The sequence below is a fragment of the Lottia gigantea genome (genome assembly GCF_000327385.1).
Source record: "Lottia gigantea unplaced genomic scaffold LOTGIsca_40, whole genome shotgun sequence".
Classification (NCBI taxonomy): Eukaryota; Metazoa; Mollusca; class Gastropoda; family Lottiidae; genus Lottia; species Lottia gigantea.
The window spans coordinates 584160-598466 of record NW_008709380.1 but is presented as its reverse complement, the minus strand read 5'-3'; the positions used below and the strand labels follow the sequence as shown (position 1 = coordinate 598466).

At 32.3% G+C, this 14307-nt stretch overlaps 2 protein-coding genes across 2 annotated transcripts; both read left to right on the top strand.

Moving 5' to 3' along the window:
- Positions 1 to 1383: 1383 nt before the first annotated feature.
- LOTGIDRAFT_122380 (hypothetical protein) lies at positions 1384 to 2742 on the top strand (the record flags this gene model as incomplete). Its single annotated transcript, XM_009059999.1, has 1 exon — positions 1384 to 2742. The coding sequence occupies one exon, from the start codon at positions 1384 to 1386 to the stop codon at positions 2740 to 2742; it is 1359 nt and encodes a 452-aa protein (XP_009058247.1).
- Positions 2743 to 5897: 3155 nt separating this feature from the next.
- LOTGIDRAFT_191449 (hypothetical protein) lies at positions 5898 to 13835 on the top strand. Its single transcript, XM_009059998.1, has 16 exons — positions 5898 to 6019; positions 6833 to 6954; positions 7180 to 7270; positions 7535 to 7682; positions 7901 to 8081; positions 8523 to 8600; positions 8787 to 8864; positions 9067 to 9158; positions 9334 to 9475; positions 9758 to 9839; positions 10004 to 10157; positions 10545 to 10626; positions 10726 to 10836; positions 11116 to 11283; positions 11504 to 11654; positions 12073 to 13835. The coding sequence occupies exons 1-16, from the start codon at positions 5989 to 5991 to the stop codon at positions 12174 to 12176; spliced, it is 1815 nt and encodes a 604-aa protein (XP_009058246.1). The 5' UTR covers positions 5898 to 5988; the 3' UTR covers positions 12177 to 13835.
- The last annotated feature ends 472 nt before the right edge of the window (positions 13836 to 14307 follow it).

The following is a 14307-nucleotide window of genomic DNA, read 5'->3' as shown; positions in this document are numbered from 1 at the left end:
TTAGCAGAATTATTCACATTGTAGTTCAACAAAGAAAGCCAGCCTTGTTGATGGCCCCACACTTTGACATTTAAATTGCGTAATTCTTATTAACATCAGTTCATTGTTATAACATTTCCAGTGGGTGTGACAACATCAAAGAAATTTCCATGTCATGAAACTAAAACAGCTACAAAGACGAGGGAAAAGCAACAGGTGAACGTGAGGACTTTTAACGTTTAAGGTAAGGACATAATTTGTTCCCAGGCAGGTCTAACATTGACACGCCCATTAAAAACATTTTAGCACTTTCATGCGCTTAAATATAAGGCAAAAATGTTCAAGAGATAGTCAGAGCATGCCCTGATATCTAGACTACACAAGGCATTGAAAAAGATATCAATATGAAGCCAGACTAACATTTTCTCTCGGTTTTGCAACCGGTTGTGAGGAAGATTCCTCTGACATGGAGGACGCCATCTTGTTTGTTTTGATTAGAAGTATCGCCTAAATTAACGATCTGGATCAATCAGTTCGTCTAAAATCCGAAATCGGATTGGTTTTATTATCTTGACGATAACAAATTAAAACTGAAATCTGATACTTTGCATGAAATATATGCAAATACATTTTATAAGGCAAAATATTATCATATATCTTGATATTTGGCGAAAATTTGTAATCTTAGTCTTGCTCATCCAGGCTTTGCATGACTACTGTGGTGGCGTTGTTCTTTGTCTCACGAATGCAAATGGCCGCCGTTGAAGTGTGCCCAAGCCGTAAAAAAACAGAGGAATTATTTAATTTTCTTCTCAATGCAATTAGTTTTGAATAATATTTCAGTGCTTTCTAATACTTTGCCTGTCACAAGATTTTCAGATTTATGAGATACATGTGTTGGTGATTCGTAAACTGTGAAATTATACGATTTTTTGTGCAAATAAAAGTGATCAGTGACCCGGTCCAGTGCTTTTTGACTTCGGATATTTGGAGTGACAAGCTTGGTCCATTTATATTGTTTGCAAAGGCTAGAGTTTGATACTTCTCAGATATCCCACGTTGAAAGAAATTCGTTGCTATGAAAGTGCAAGTGAAACAATCTGCTGATAATTATTCACTTAATTCTAAACTGTGCATTTATAGCTTGTGTTGTGTATTTCAAAGGAACCTTTTGCCAAGAAGCAGACGATCTTCAATCATTCCAGTGCCAAAATGTCACAGACTATAAACCTTAATGTGTCAGTTTGGTAATAATATATATAATAAATGTTTTAATTTAATGTGACAGGTGTTGATAGACCTGATTAATTTACATGTGATTTACTGGATAACAGTTTAAACAACCAAGACAAAATAAATATAAAAACTTATAGTTTTATCAAAATGAATGTCCACAGTATTACCATGAACACTGCCCAATTGAATTCCTCAATGATGGGCGATGAAATGAGTGATCCAAGCTCACCTGAGAGTACTTTTGATGCAGCTGAACTTCTTCATGGAGCAGTTACTGATGAAGTAACTGCTCAGCTTGCAGCTGCAGGAACTGTTGGAATTGCTGCTGCAACAGCTATAGCCTCTGGACGTAGAAAAGGTCATCCCCACCAATTCGAAACAAATCCCTCGAGACGGAAGAGACTACAAACACGTCTTTTAAGAAAATTACGGAGTACAATAGAAGAGTATACAACAAGAGTTGGACAGCAAGCTATTGTTTTATGTTGTACTCCTGGCAGACCATCCAATTCAAATAGTTCCTTTAAAGTTTTCGGGTCCCAACCTTTAGAGAATGTTTTGAGAAACTCAAAATCAGTAATCATGAGTGATTTAGAGGCAATGTTGCAACAGGAAGCACCACAGACAGGAATGGATACAACGTCTCAGCTTCACGAGTTACCTCCTTTGGTTTTAGATGGAATTCCAACACAGCTTGAAAAAATGACTCAGGCACAACTCCGAAATTTTATTCCTGAAATGTTAAAATACTCGACTGGAAGAAGTAAACCTGGCTGGGGTAAACCTGAATTTAGACCAGTCTGGTGGCCAATAGATCTACCATGGGCTAATGTTAGAAGTGATGCTAGAACAGATGAGGATAAACAACGGGTGTCCTGGACGGAAGCTTTACGAACCATAGTTAAAAATTGCTACAAACATCATGGAAGGGATGATCTTTTGAACATTTTTAATGACAATCATTCTGTTCAGCAAGCTGCAACAGTGAATTATGCTAGTACCATGTATCAGACAATTAACAATCCTGATGGTACTGTCTCAATCATTCATATAGAAACCGGTCCCAATGGTAATCCTGTAGTCACCTTACCTGATGGTACCCAAGCAACTGTTGTCCATGCAGTTCAAGGTCACACACAGCAGGAAGCAACCCAAGCAGTCCAGACTCTGGCAGATGTGGCGACAAATCAACCAGAAGATGGCACTGCTACTGTACAACAAGTTGGTATAGAAATGGCAGAAGGGCAACAGGTTTCAACGGTAGCAGGAGCCACTATAAACCAGAATGGGCAACTTATTTTAACAGGAGATGCATCAGTGGGAGGTTTTGTTACAATACCAGCTTCAGTTTATCAAACTGTAACAACCAGTTTGGGTAACATTCAAGGTGATGGTCTTCATCAAAATATTCAAGTAGCAATGGCACCAACTATAACATTAAAGTCAGAAATTCCTGATCTTCCACCTGCTGTTGAAGACCAACAACATCAACAACAACAAATAGATCATTCCACAACCACAGTATGATGTTGTCTTAAATTCAAATAAATTCTGAGCATTCTATTTACCATTTAATTCATTACAAACTGTTAAAGTGTACAAAGTAAATTAGTTATTGAGTATATATCATGAAGAGTGAATGTGGGCATGATATTGTGTGCTATTTTACGATTTAAACTGCAAATGGACAGTTTATATTATTTAATTGTTTTAAATATTATGTGGACATACAGTTTAAAATAATTCAGGACATCTTAAAGCTTATTGTAATGTTAAATGGTATTTCACAAACATTTTAATGTGAATATACAACAAATCGAGGGCCAACTATTCTGCAGCTTGTCTTGTTTTGAACAAGAACATTCTTACCAAACTTCATCATTTATGTTAAAAAAACAATGTTATTTCATATCATTTCATTCCTAGTTCTAGATGTTACAGGTAATTCTAGACACAGCTTAAAAATTAAATAGATGCATGCAAATTTACATCATATTAACACAACAGGGATTGATGTATTTATTATGGATAGGTTCAGCTTTCTTTAATAAGTATATTCATTATGGATAGATGCAGCTTTGTGAAATTAGTGCAGTCATTATGGATAGATTCAGCTTACTTAATTAGGAATATTCATTATGTATAGATTCAGCTTTCTCAAATAAGTAAATTCATTATGGATCATTCGACTTTCTAATTTAAGTAAATTCATTATGGATATATTCAGTTTCCTGAAATAAGTTTACTCATTATGGATAGATTCAGCTATCTGAAATAAGTGTATTCATTATTGATAGATTCAGATTTTCTGAAATTAGTATATTCATCATGGATAGATATATGTTTGTGACAAAGGCTTATTCATAAATGAGAAATCAATTTATCTGAAATAGGTGTGTTATTATGGAAAGATTCATGTATCAGAAATATGCACATTCATTATTGATTTACTTGTGTTACTTGAATAGATATATTCATGAATAGATTTCTGTTTCTGAAATAATTGAATTCATTTGATTAGATTCATTAGATTCATTTATTAAGGAAAGAAAAAGACATTCATAATGGATAAATTCATGTAGGCTTACAATTTCTGAGAAGACAACATTTACCATTGGTTAAATTCTGATAGCTGTTGTGTGCATGTCTAAAGGCTGAATGGATCTTAGTCTTAATTGTTATTTTTTATTTAAAAACATTAAGATCAGTATAAGTTTTAATGTAAGAATTGAATGATAATCCTATTCTTGAAAAAGACACTATACCTTGGTGCTGAGAACTTTCAATCCAAGGTAATCTCATTACTACATACATACATTTTTAAACATGTTAGTTTGATACATAAATTAGATGTCCTCTTACAGTTGTAAATATTAATGTTATAAGATGTTTGTTATTTTATGTATTGAATTAAAAGTTAAAACCTTTCTTTATGGTAAATTATATTAATAATTCATGTGCAACTTGAATTCAACTAAGAGTCCAAAGTCCTTCTGGAAGATCAAAAACGCAAGATCACAAAGTGAGAAACGATCATATACCCATCAAAGCCGTGAACTGTCATAGTAAGCTGCAGTGATTAACTACCGTTATCTGTGTTGTAGCCTTCATCACTTGAAGGAATCATAAGACCGATCATCAGCCATTCAAACTTTAATGTTCAAGAAAGCTTCAAAATAATAGATCTGTGAGATTATCTTTGTAATTGATTATACTCAGATATATTAATCAATTTATGGAGGCTCTAATATAATTTAAGATTCCTAATTCTCGTTTACTTAGTTAAACTTTATATTCTACGCAAACGCAATAGATACTGACAGATTTCGTAAAAATGAGTTCTTATTAAATTTGTAATCTTTGACAACCCATTTGTGAGTTATTTCCCACTGAATTGTTTAATATCAATTTAAGCAGTTTGTTAACGCGTATGTGGTCCTATTTTGATGCATATACATTTGTGATTTTTCGCTTACCGTTTATACTTGTACTTGAAGTAGCCAAAATATGTCATTTATCTGTACCCATCGTATCACGAATACGGGTTTTGACATGGTCTTCGAGGATGTATGACGAATGGAGGTGTGGTTTGGACACGATATTCTTAACCATGCACTCTTCTTGTATCACAGAAGCTACTAAATGAAACAAATTTCTTGTCATTTTACATGGAAATGAAGTGCCTGTTGACAATTCTGTGTCATCTTATAATTGGCCCATTTCCATAGAAAATGTTGAATCCTTATTATCTACATAAGCTTGTATTGTATTGAAGGAGTACCCTAAGTGTCGGATATTGATATCAAACACGTACCGGTACGTAAAAAACTAAAATCTCTAATTATATCTGTGAAGGTTTAATAATCATGAACCTACAGGAATTGATAATGATTTCAGAAATATTATGTTTGTCTTTTATCTAAAACACATGCTTCTCCTTAGTTTTTTTTATTTTCGTTTTCCATAATTGGTTTTACATATTCGGCTTTCCTACTCTAAACAACTTAATTTATATCAAATGCATTTCTTATCATAGCTGGACCTTTTGACCACGACTGCCTTACTCACTTTCCATGGTGTCAACGGGTGCAAATTTTACGTGCCTTTTAAAAAGGCAAGTGTTATAGGAATGTAACTGACAGACATATGCCAATATGCAAAGACAGGTCTAGGTCTACAATTACATGAAATTTTCAAAGAAGGAAAGTCGAAAGACTTCTTTATGATTCCAGATTTGGTTGGATATACATTGTTTTCTATTCTTATAATATCTGAATATTGTCCAAATATATTTTTAGTTATTTACTAATGGACATACAACTGTTTAAATCATTCAAAAGAATTCGAAATCATTGCCATATAAAGACAACTGGACCATATTCAATCAATTATTAAAAGATACAATAGAGGCGTATTTAGCTTCCGGGGTAATTTTAAATTCAAGTGTTTTGATATTTTAAGTGTGATTCGTGCACATTACTGTTATATGTTTAATAGAAATAATCTAAAAAAAAAATAATTATAGAATTTTCGACCAGTTCCATAGTGTTGCATTTTTCATTTTAACCGTGTATTAAAAACGCCTTTTTAACGCACCTGACCGCACCATTGCCTTATTTGGATATAACGTCATGTACGCATGCGTTAGACGAATGCCGGCTTACTATACTCACTTCCGGTTAAAGAAATTCGACGATAAAATAAACATCTAACTTGTTACAAAGTTTTCAGCTTGTTTTCTTTTACTGTTTTAATTTTGATTGACGATTGACAATGAGTAAAACGAAAATAGAAAGCAGTTTGAGTAAGTGAATTTCAATGTTTTCTTGTTTTCAGTGTGTTTCTCACTCAGATTTAAAAAACGGAAGAAGAAATGAAGATCAAGGAAGAAGGTGGAAGATTGAACTTGAGCCTAAGGCGAGAGGTGGACTCAATTTAAATATTAAGCGTCTTTTATGTTGCTTGTGATTGTTGATTAAGCTGATAACAAATCAAGTGTTGATTACCTATTATCCCAATGCTTAGTCCCCTATGAAGAGCCATAACACAGAAATAGATCTACTGAATAGATCTTCTGTAGGCTAAGCCTGCTATGCTATGGTTAAGAATATGGTAGTTATTTAATTTGAGGAAGTTACAAATCTTACTCCTCACTAATTCTGAAATAAATGAAACAGTACAAATAAATAAAATAGTGCATTGTCTTCATTAATCTCAATTAATTTATAGATAATTTATTAACTATCACTTCTGAATCAAATTCATAGAGTGGGTCTAAATTGATTATGCCTTTAGGTAGGCTATATTTGGTTATGGGCATTGCTAATGCTGTTGAATGAAGGAGACCGAGTAACTCACGCCACACCATCCAGGGCCGAGTTTCACCGCCATGTCATTCGACCCGACCAGATCTAACGAAGAATCAACAACCAAACCAACAACACCGAATCATCCAATTTGATCCAATCCAACTACCAACTACTACGACTACCAACAACTACCTAGTTTGCGATATCAGCATCCGCTGGAAGCGAACGTTAACTTGTCATCTACCAACCAAGCTAATGCTGTTTAATCACACTGATATAGAAATAAGGGGTATTTCATCTCTTTTCAGAGGGTACATTTGCTTGCCTTCCAAAAACGACTCGTGGACGTCCTATCGTTATCAATGGTGATCCAAAAGGAAAGAATTTTCTCTATACTAATGGATGTCATGTCATTATTAGAGATATCGAAGTAAGTAATAGTTTTTGACATGATGATATTTGAACTCTATTTCTGTCTTTAAATATAAAGCAACTCTTACCTGATAGTTATTTTCCTCATCTGTACAATTGTCATTTTAACTCCGGAACAATTTGACTGTTCTTCTATTGTTTAATTCTGAAAATATTATTCTTTTATTTAACCTCTATTCAAATACTTATATTTATTCTAGTAATGTTCCTTAATTTGCTTTAGAACCCAGCTATCTGTGATGTGTACAGTGAACATTCTAAAGAAGCAAAAATAGCCAAGTATGCACCTTCTGGATTTTATATTGCTTCTGGAGGTATTTATATTTTCCTTTTTAATCTGAAGTTTTAGTCTGTTCATTACATTCAGTGAACACTTTAGTTCTAAATAAAACTAATAGTATAGATTGCTTACCTATGATTATTCTCTTGTGAGTCTCAGACATTTAAGTTGCCATGCAGGTCATATCTGGAAAATGGAGCAAAATCAACATGTCATGTACCTGCTTAAAGGGGAAAAAGACTGGTATACATGGATCTGCTAATATCAACCTTATGCTACATATTTGATATATTTGCAGATATATCTGGTAAGGTTAGGATTTGGGATACTACTCAGAAAGAACATATGTTGAAATATGAGTATGAGATGTTGGGTGGAGCTATTAAAGATCTGGTCTGGTCACCTGATAGTAAGAGAATAGCTATTTGTGGGGAGGGACGTAGCGAGTAAGTGGGTTTTTTTTTCTATATCAAACAGACTGAATAGAATACAATAGATGTGTACACTTCTTGATATGCAAATTATTAAACAGATCAAAAGACTCTTTCAAATCCAAACCCTACCTTGTGGGAATATTTCTCACACATCCTTACAATGCTAAATGATGTAAAAAGAAAATGGATATTCGTAATTTAATTATATCTCTCTCTTTGGTTTATTTCAGTTTTTCGAAAGTATTTATGTGGGATACTGGTACTTCAGTTGGAAACTTGACCAATCATCATAAATCTGTAAATTCTATAGATTTTAAACAAACTAGACCATTTAGAATTGCCACTGGATCTGAAGATTTTACTGTGGGTTATTTCGAAGGCCCACCATTTAAAGCAAAAAATAATATGAAAGTACGAAATGTTGCTATTCAAATCAAGTTTTTTTATGCATTATACATTGGTGTATGACATCTTCAAAAAGTCAAGCTATTTTTTTAAGAGATCTTGACACAGCGTATTAGCAATATTGATATAATTTATGACTGGTAACATCTTGCATTGAAGAGCAAAAACTTTGCTTTAAGAGTATATTATGCAAACACAGCAGCATTGACAAGAATCCTTCATAAAAGTAGTTTAATGGATTTCAAAATACAGTCTTTTATCGTACAAAATGTCATTTGTGAGATTTATTCACCAAAATAGATTGATTTGAGTCTTATGGTGAATTGATAGCAGTGGCCCTAAAAGGGTTCCATTGTTGAATATGGCCTATGAATTGGGATGAGAGTGATCTTAATAACCGATATGATTTTGATGAATGGTATTCACTTTTAATACTTTTTATTACAGGGACATACTAACTTTGTACAGACTGTGAGATTTTCTCCTGACGGTGAAATTCTTGCCACAGGAGGTTCAGATGGAGTTGTAAGTTATTATTTTTGGAAAGCACTATTCATACTTATTTATAAAAAATAATACTCAAATTATTAGCATGTAGTATCTCCAAAAAAGATATCAAGTTGATGAGCCTAATCTCAGAATAGCAATTGGTATTCTTGAAGTTAAATGTCTTGTATCATGATATGTTGATATATATTTTTTATTATATAGGTATTACTGTTTAATGGTAGCACCTCTGAACCTGTAGGATCTTTAGGAGAAAAAGCACATAAAGGAGGTGTATATGGTGTAAGTCTAGTATTTATTTTATGGTACAATATATTTTATTAAAGCTATTGGTATTGTGTCACAATGTTTCGCTGCCTAAAACCTTGACAATTAAGTTTATTTCTTGTATGTGAAATACTTGGTTACTCTATCAATTATATATTGATGCCACAGCCACCCTCTGAAGTTAATTCATTGATATTCTCATATTCTATTATTCTAGATATCCTATAGTCCAGATGGTAGACAAATATTAACTGTATCAGGTGATAAAACAGCTAAAATCTGGGATTTAGAGTCTCGATCTGTAGTAAAGTAAGTAGCTTTGTAGACAAGGATGTAATTCCAAAAACTCCATTGAGCTCGAACGATGTTTGCTATAGTGAAGTATAATCATTTCATGAATATTCTGGAATGAATGAATGAATGCTGGAACCACAGAAGTAGGACAGAAAAAAAGTATTCGATTGAAATATATTTTTATTTTCAGTGAATTTGTAATGGGTGATCAGATAGATGATATGCAAGTTGGGTGTTTATGGCAGAATAATCATATTTTAACTGTATCACTATCTGGTTATATTAATTATTTAGATGTTAATAATCCAAATAAACCATTAAGAATAATTAAGGTAGGCCAAATACTAATGTTATATTTTATCTTTTCTTAATTTCAATTACCTGTTCATATTGTTATTACCTCCACTTTTAACTAACAACAAGTGTTATATTATTTACACGTGTTTAATCCTGCAAGGTGTTAATGGAATATCAAGCTTTGATTCAATGTTCTGCATACTAGAGCCATAAACTTGAATTATAAACTGATACTCTTCAATAGTAACCTGTTACTTTCAATCGCCCTGTCACAAAGGTATGATGGAATATATTAATGATGATTGTACATTTTTCAGGGACATTCTAAATCTATCATGGCCTTAGCAGCATCAAGTGATAAATCAACTATTTTTACTGGAAGTTTTGATGGTCATATCAGTATCCTTTTAAAGTTCTTAATTTCATGTAAAATTATGAATTTGCAAATGAATTTGCAAATGAAATGTAAAATATTATTTCAAAAGGGCCAAGGTTTCTACAGTTTTGATATCTGAAAATATTTCTTGTTTGAATATACTATTTCCGTAACGACCGATATTAAGATTATATGGATGCTGAAAGTTTTGTAGATGATGAGATGCAAGGTAAAGGTCATAGTAATCAGGTATCTGATATGAAGATAGTCGATGATACATTGGTTACTATTGGAATGGATGATACTATTAGATTCTCATCTGCATCTGAGAAAAAATATGGGTAATTATTTTTGTCCAAACATTTTGGCTACATTGTAAATTCTTGAACAGTTTAATTTGTCTAGTATAGTCTAAAAAATCTGATTTCCAAAGTTATAATTTCTGCTCTTAGTCCATGACTATTCCAATCAGGGCAGGACATGTCTTCTCTTTTCAAGCACCCAATGTTGCTCTCTAGTACTTAATTTGTTAAGAGTTCACTTGGCTATTATTGTTTGTTTGGTATATGTCTGTTAAAGTGTTGCACTAAAGTCTAGTACAAAAACTTAAAAACACTGGCATTATTTAGATTACTAGCAGGTATAGCATGTTTCTGTTTCCCAGTTATATAATTTATTAGTAATAGATAATAAAGGTCAATAGTAATAAAAGTTTTCTTTGGTTTCAGATCAGCAGTTACTAAGTTAGATTCCCAACCTAAATCAGTTGATTCCTGTGGTTCTATATCAATTGTGGCCAGTATTAGTCATGTAAGTTTTCATGTATATTCTCCAGTTTCCACTGCATGGAAGTCAATTACAAGATTTTGATATAAAGAAATATAAACTGTATTTTATTGATGTATTTAGATAACTGTATTTGATGGAGAGAAGAAAGTGTCCAGTACTAAAATCAATTATGAAGCTTTAAGTGTTGCAATTCATCCCAAATTAACAGAGGTTGCTGTTGGTGGTCTAAGTGTAAGTATTTCATGTTATGTGGTAGACTTTAAAGTAGGAGTATGTGCCAATGACTTGGTATGTGTTGAATTATGCATTAGATAGTGGTTGTATGCATGTTCGTCTGTTATGCCTAGTTTTGTCAACTGCTGAAACACAATGGTTTAATGGGACACACTTATGGTCACATGTTTCTATATGTATTAATGTGATGTATTATCATTACACCCGTATTTGCCAGCATGTGTACTATTTCTAGCTTTTACTTGTGTAATTAGTGTAGTTTTTCATTAATTTTAGGACCACAAGTTACATATTTATGATTTATCAAATGGTTCGCTAAATGAAAGAATAAAACTGGAAGTTCAAGGGGGGATAACTGATATGAAATATTCACCAGATGGAGAAATGTTGCTTTGTGCAATGGATGACAAATGTGTAAAATTATTTCAATTACCTAATTACCCTGTAAGTATATTATTATAGTATATTAACAGGCATAGTAAACTTGACTCTATTATCAATTAAATTCAATCATTTTGGTGGTATACAGCAATGTTTAGCATGATTCCCAAGTACCAATTTTAGTCCGTGAACTTGAAAATGGTTGAAATTTTTAAGTGTTTTAGGTGCTCAGAGAGGATTTGACAGTTTAAAAAATCAGAGTGTTATTATATTTTGATTTTAGATTATGATAGATAGTACAGGTCATACATCTCGTGTTACATCAGTTGCATGGCCACCAAATAGTCAATATTTCGCTACTGCCAGTATCGATTCTCATATATTCATCTGGAAGGCAGAGGCCACATTTCCTGTAAAAAATACATCATTCAGAGGTATGTAAGGCAGTTTGTTTTTAATATTGCTTTGGTGTTCTGATAAATTAGTTAATTAAAATTGGTAAAATTACATGTATGATACTCTATATATGAGTGCAGAAAATTACATCAAATCAATTGTAAAATTTTTACCACTTAAAGTAAACCCAAATTACATTGAATATACATGAGTGTTTGTATATTCTTCAAATTTATCTCACATCAGACAAATAATATCATTTGTTTAGGTTGTTTGGATACAATGAGGCATTGCAAAAATATCATTTTGATTGGACAAGGTTTTGTTGTAATTGATGAGAATTTTAAATCTGAAACATGTGCCCACAGTATTCTATGAGCTTTTGTCAAACAAATAATTTTCTTGATATTTTTTCTTTTTGAGGTCTTTACAGTGAATGTATTGTTCCTATTTCAGCCCATCCAAACAGTCAGATAAACAGAGTGGAGTGGCTGGATGATCATACTTTACTCTCTGTTGCCCAGGATGCTTTAATTAAAAAGTGGAATATAACATATTAGTAATATTTAGCTGATTGTTTTGTTTTGAATTATTTTAAGATTTTTATTTTCATCACTATTCAACAAATACTAATAGAAACACATTTGTTTGTATTTAGGTAACCTAGTATCTAAAATCATTAAAAATCCTTAAAGCAATGTCTTTCAATACTATGTGGTTATTTTATAGCAGTTCCCATTAAAACAAATCAAGTCATTGTTAGAATTTTTGCAATTTGATTCTCGTATCTGATTCAATGTTTACGTTGTTATAAAATTAGTTATGAAAAGTGAACTGCGCAATTAATTTAAACAATTTTTTTTTCATTTCATGCGCACAAACACCGAAATCATATTTCATTAGATTTAACTACTTCTTCTATACCACTTGTTCTTTTGAATGTAATTCAGTTTGTTGTTTCACAAATATTTCGATTTCTAATGCTGGCCATTTGTCTGTGAAGGCCTTCAGCTCCTTATCAATATTGGGCTTTGAAATAGAAGCACTTGGATATAGAAAGAGCACATAAAAAGCTCAGTATTTGTAATTGAAAAAAAGACCATGAAGACACACAATGGTTAGAGAGTTGGTTCACAATGCCTGTAATTTAGTTCAAGCCTTCATTACTTAATTACTAATTAGTGCTAAGATTATTATTTTAAGATATTATAGTATTTCAATTATTTTTTAAGAACATTATATTATGCACTTTATATAATTCATGCAATAAATTGACACCAACATTTCCAAGATTTTGTGATAATAATTTTGAGTCCAGCCAAATGTTTCTTGCGCAAACCACATTATAGATCAATTTCAGATCGGTCCTGCTGTAGTGCTATAAATACTATTTTCATTCAAAGATCACATTTTTGGTAGAGCAGTCCATTTTCTTTTGAGGTAGTTTCAGTGGTAATGAACACATCATAATGTTGGAATAGTTCAAATTTCTACTATTATGGACTTTTCTATGTTTGAAAGGTCCCAAAAGGTATATAACATCTTTTCTGGACGATATAGAACAATACTACAATAATAACCCTTAGAACAATCCTTTTTAAGCATATTAATGCTAATTGTATATATCTCACTACTGTCTGTTTTCTATTACATTGTATAATAGCATGTTAATAGTTTATTTTTCTATATTGCTTGATAAAGAACATTTATTGAAATTAATTATTCAACTTGTAGCCGATTATATATCCTGCCTTTACTTTATTTGCTTTTTAATGGAATTCTACTCTTAATTCTATCTCTCAATGGTGTAAGGAGCCAAAAAGAAAAAAAATGGTATCTGCTATTTGCATTGGAACCCCAATTTACAGGCTACTGAAAATACCTGTCCTTAAAAACTCTGATCACAGGCCCTCTGTAAATGGTTGCCAACAGTTGGGAAACCCCAATATCTATATGCTGTTCATGTTTAATAGGTAGAAGCCATGACAGATAGGTCTACATGACTCATGACTTCTTTCAATTAGCTTTTACATTCTATTGTCATGGGTTGTATACTACTATGCCTTCACTAATATGATATTTGGCATGCACAGTACAAAAAAAATGAGATATTATTAAGAACATTTTGTATCTTCTGTATTAATATTATTTTACCTCGTTACTTAACTACATTGTGAATCTATTACCAATTATATTGAATAAAAATATATCAAACAATTTTTTACATTGTTACTCATGAGTGACTTTATCACGGCACCCATGCAGCTTTTTTACAAGCCCAAACTAAGACATACTATTAAAAGACATCATGTATATATCTCTATGCATTTTTTACTGGAAACAGCTACTCAATTTTTAGCATTTTATTTTTTCAACCTATCCTGTTGTATCCTATGTATTTTGATGAATAACAGTCAAAGTGTCAACCAGTCAAGTCTAGCCAACAAAACATTTTGTGAGGAGGTCCCCGAGTGCAATTTTGGCCATTGTGGGTGTGTCTGAAAATTTAAGACAAAAAACCTTTTACTTCTGACTACTTTTCGGCTTATTGTCATGACCTTTCAGGCCTATTCCGAAGTTTGTGATTATTGTATGGTCATTTATGACATAAGCTTACACTGAAGTACATTATTCATTTTCTATTTATATGCTTGACATGGCATACTTTTCATTGTTGACATTCCACTAGAA

Bases quoted from the DNA above. Each gene is read 5' to 3' on its own strand.
- LOTGIDRAFT_191449 (XM_009059998.1), top strand. From the start codon at position 5,989: ATGAGTAAAACGAAAATAGAAAGCAGTTTGA. The intron at 8,601-8,786 runs GTAAGTTATTAT...TTTATTATATAG, and splicing joins CAGGAGGTTCAGATGGAGTT to GTATTACTGTTTAATGGTAG. The intron at 9,159-9,333 runs GTAAGTAGCTTT...TTTTATTTTCAG, and splicing joins GAGTCTCGATCTGTAGTAAA to TGAATTTGTAATGGGTGATC.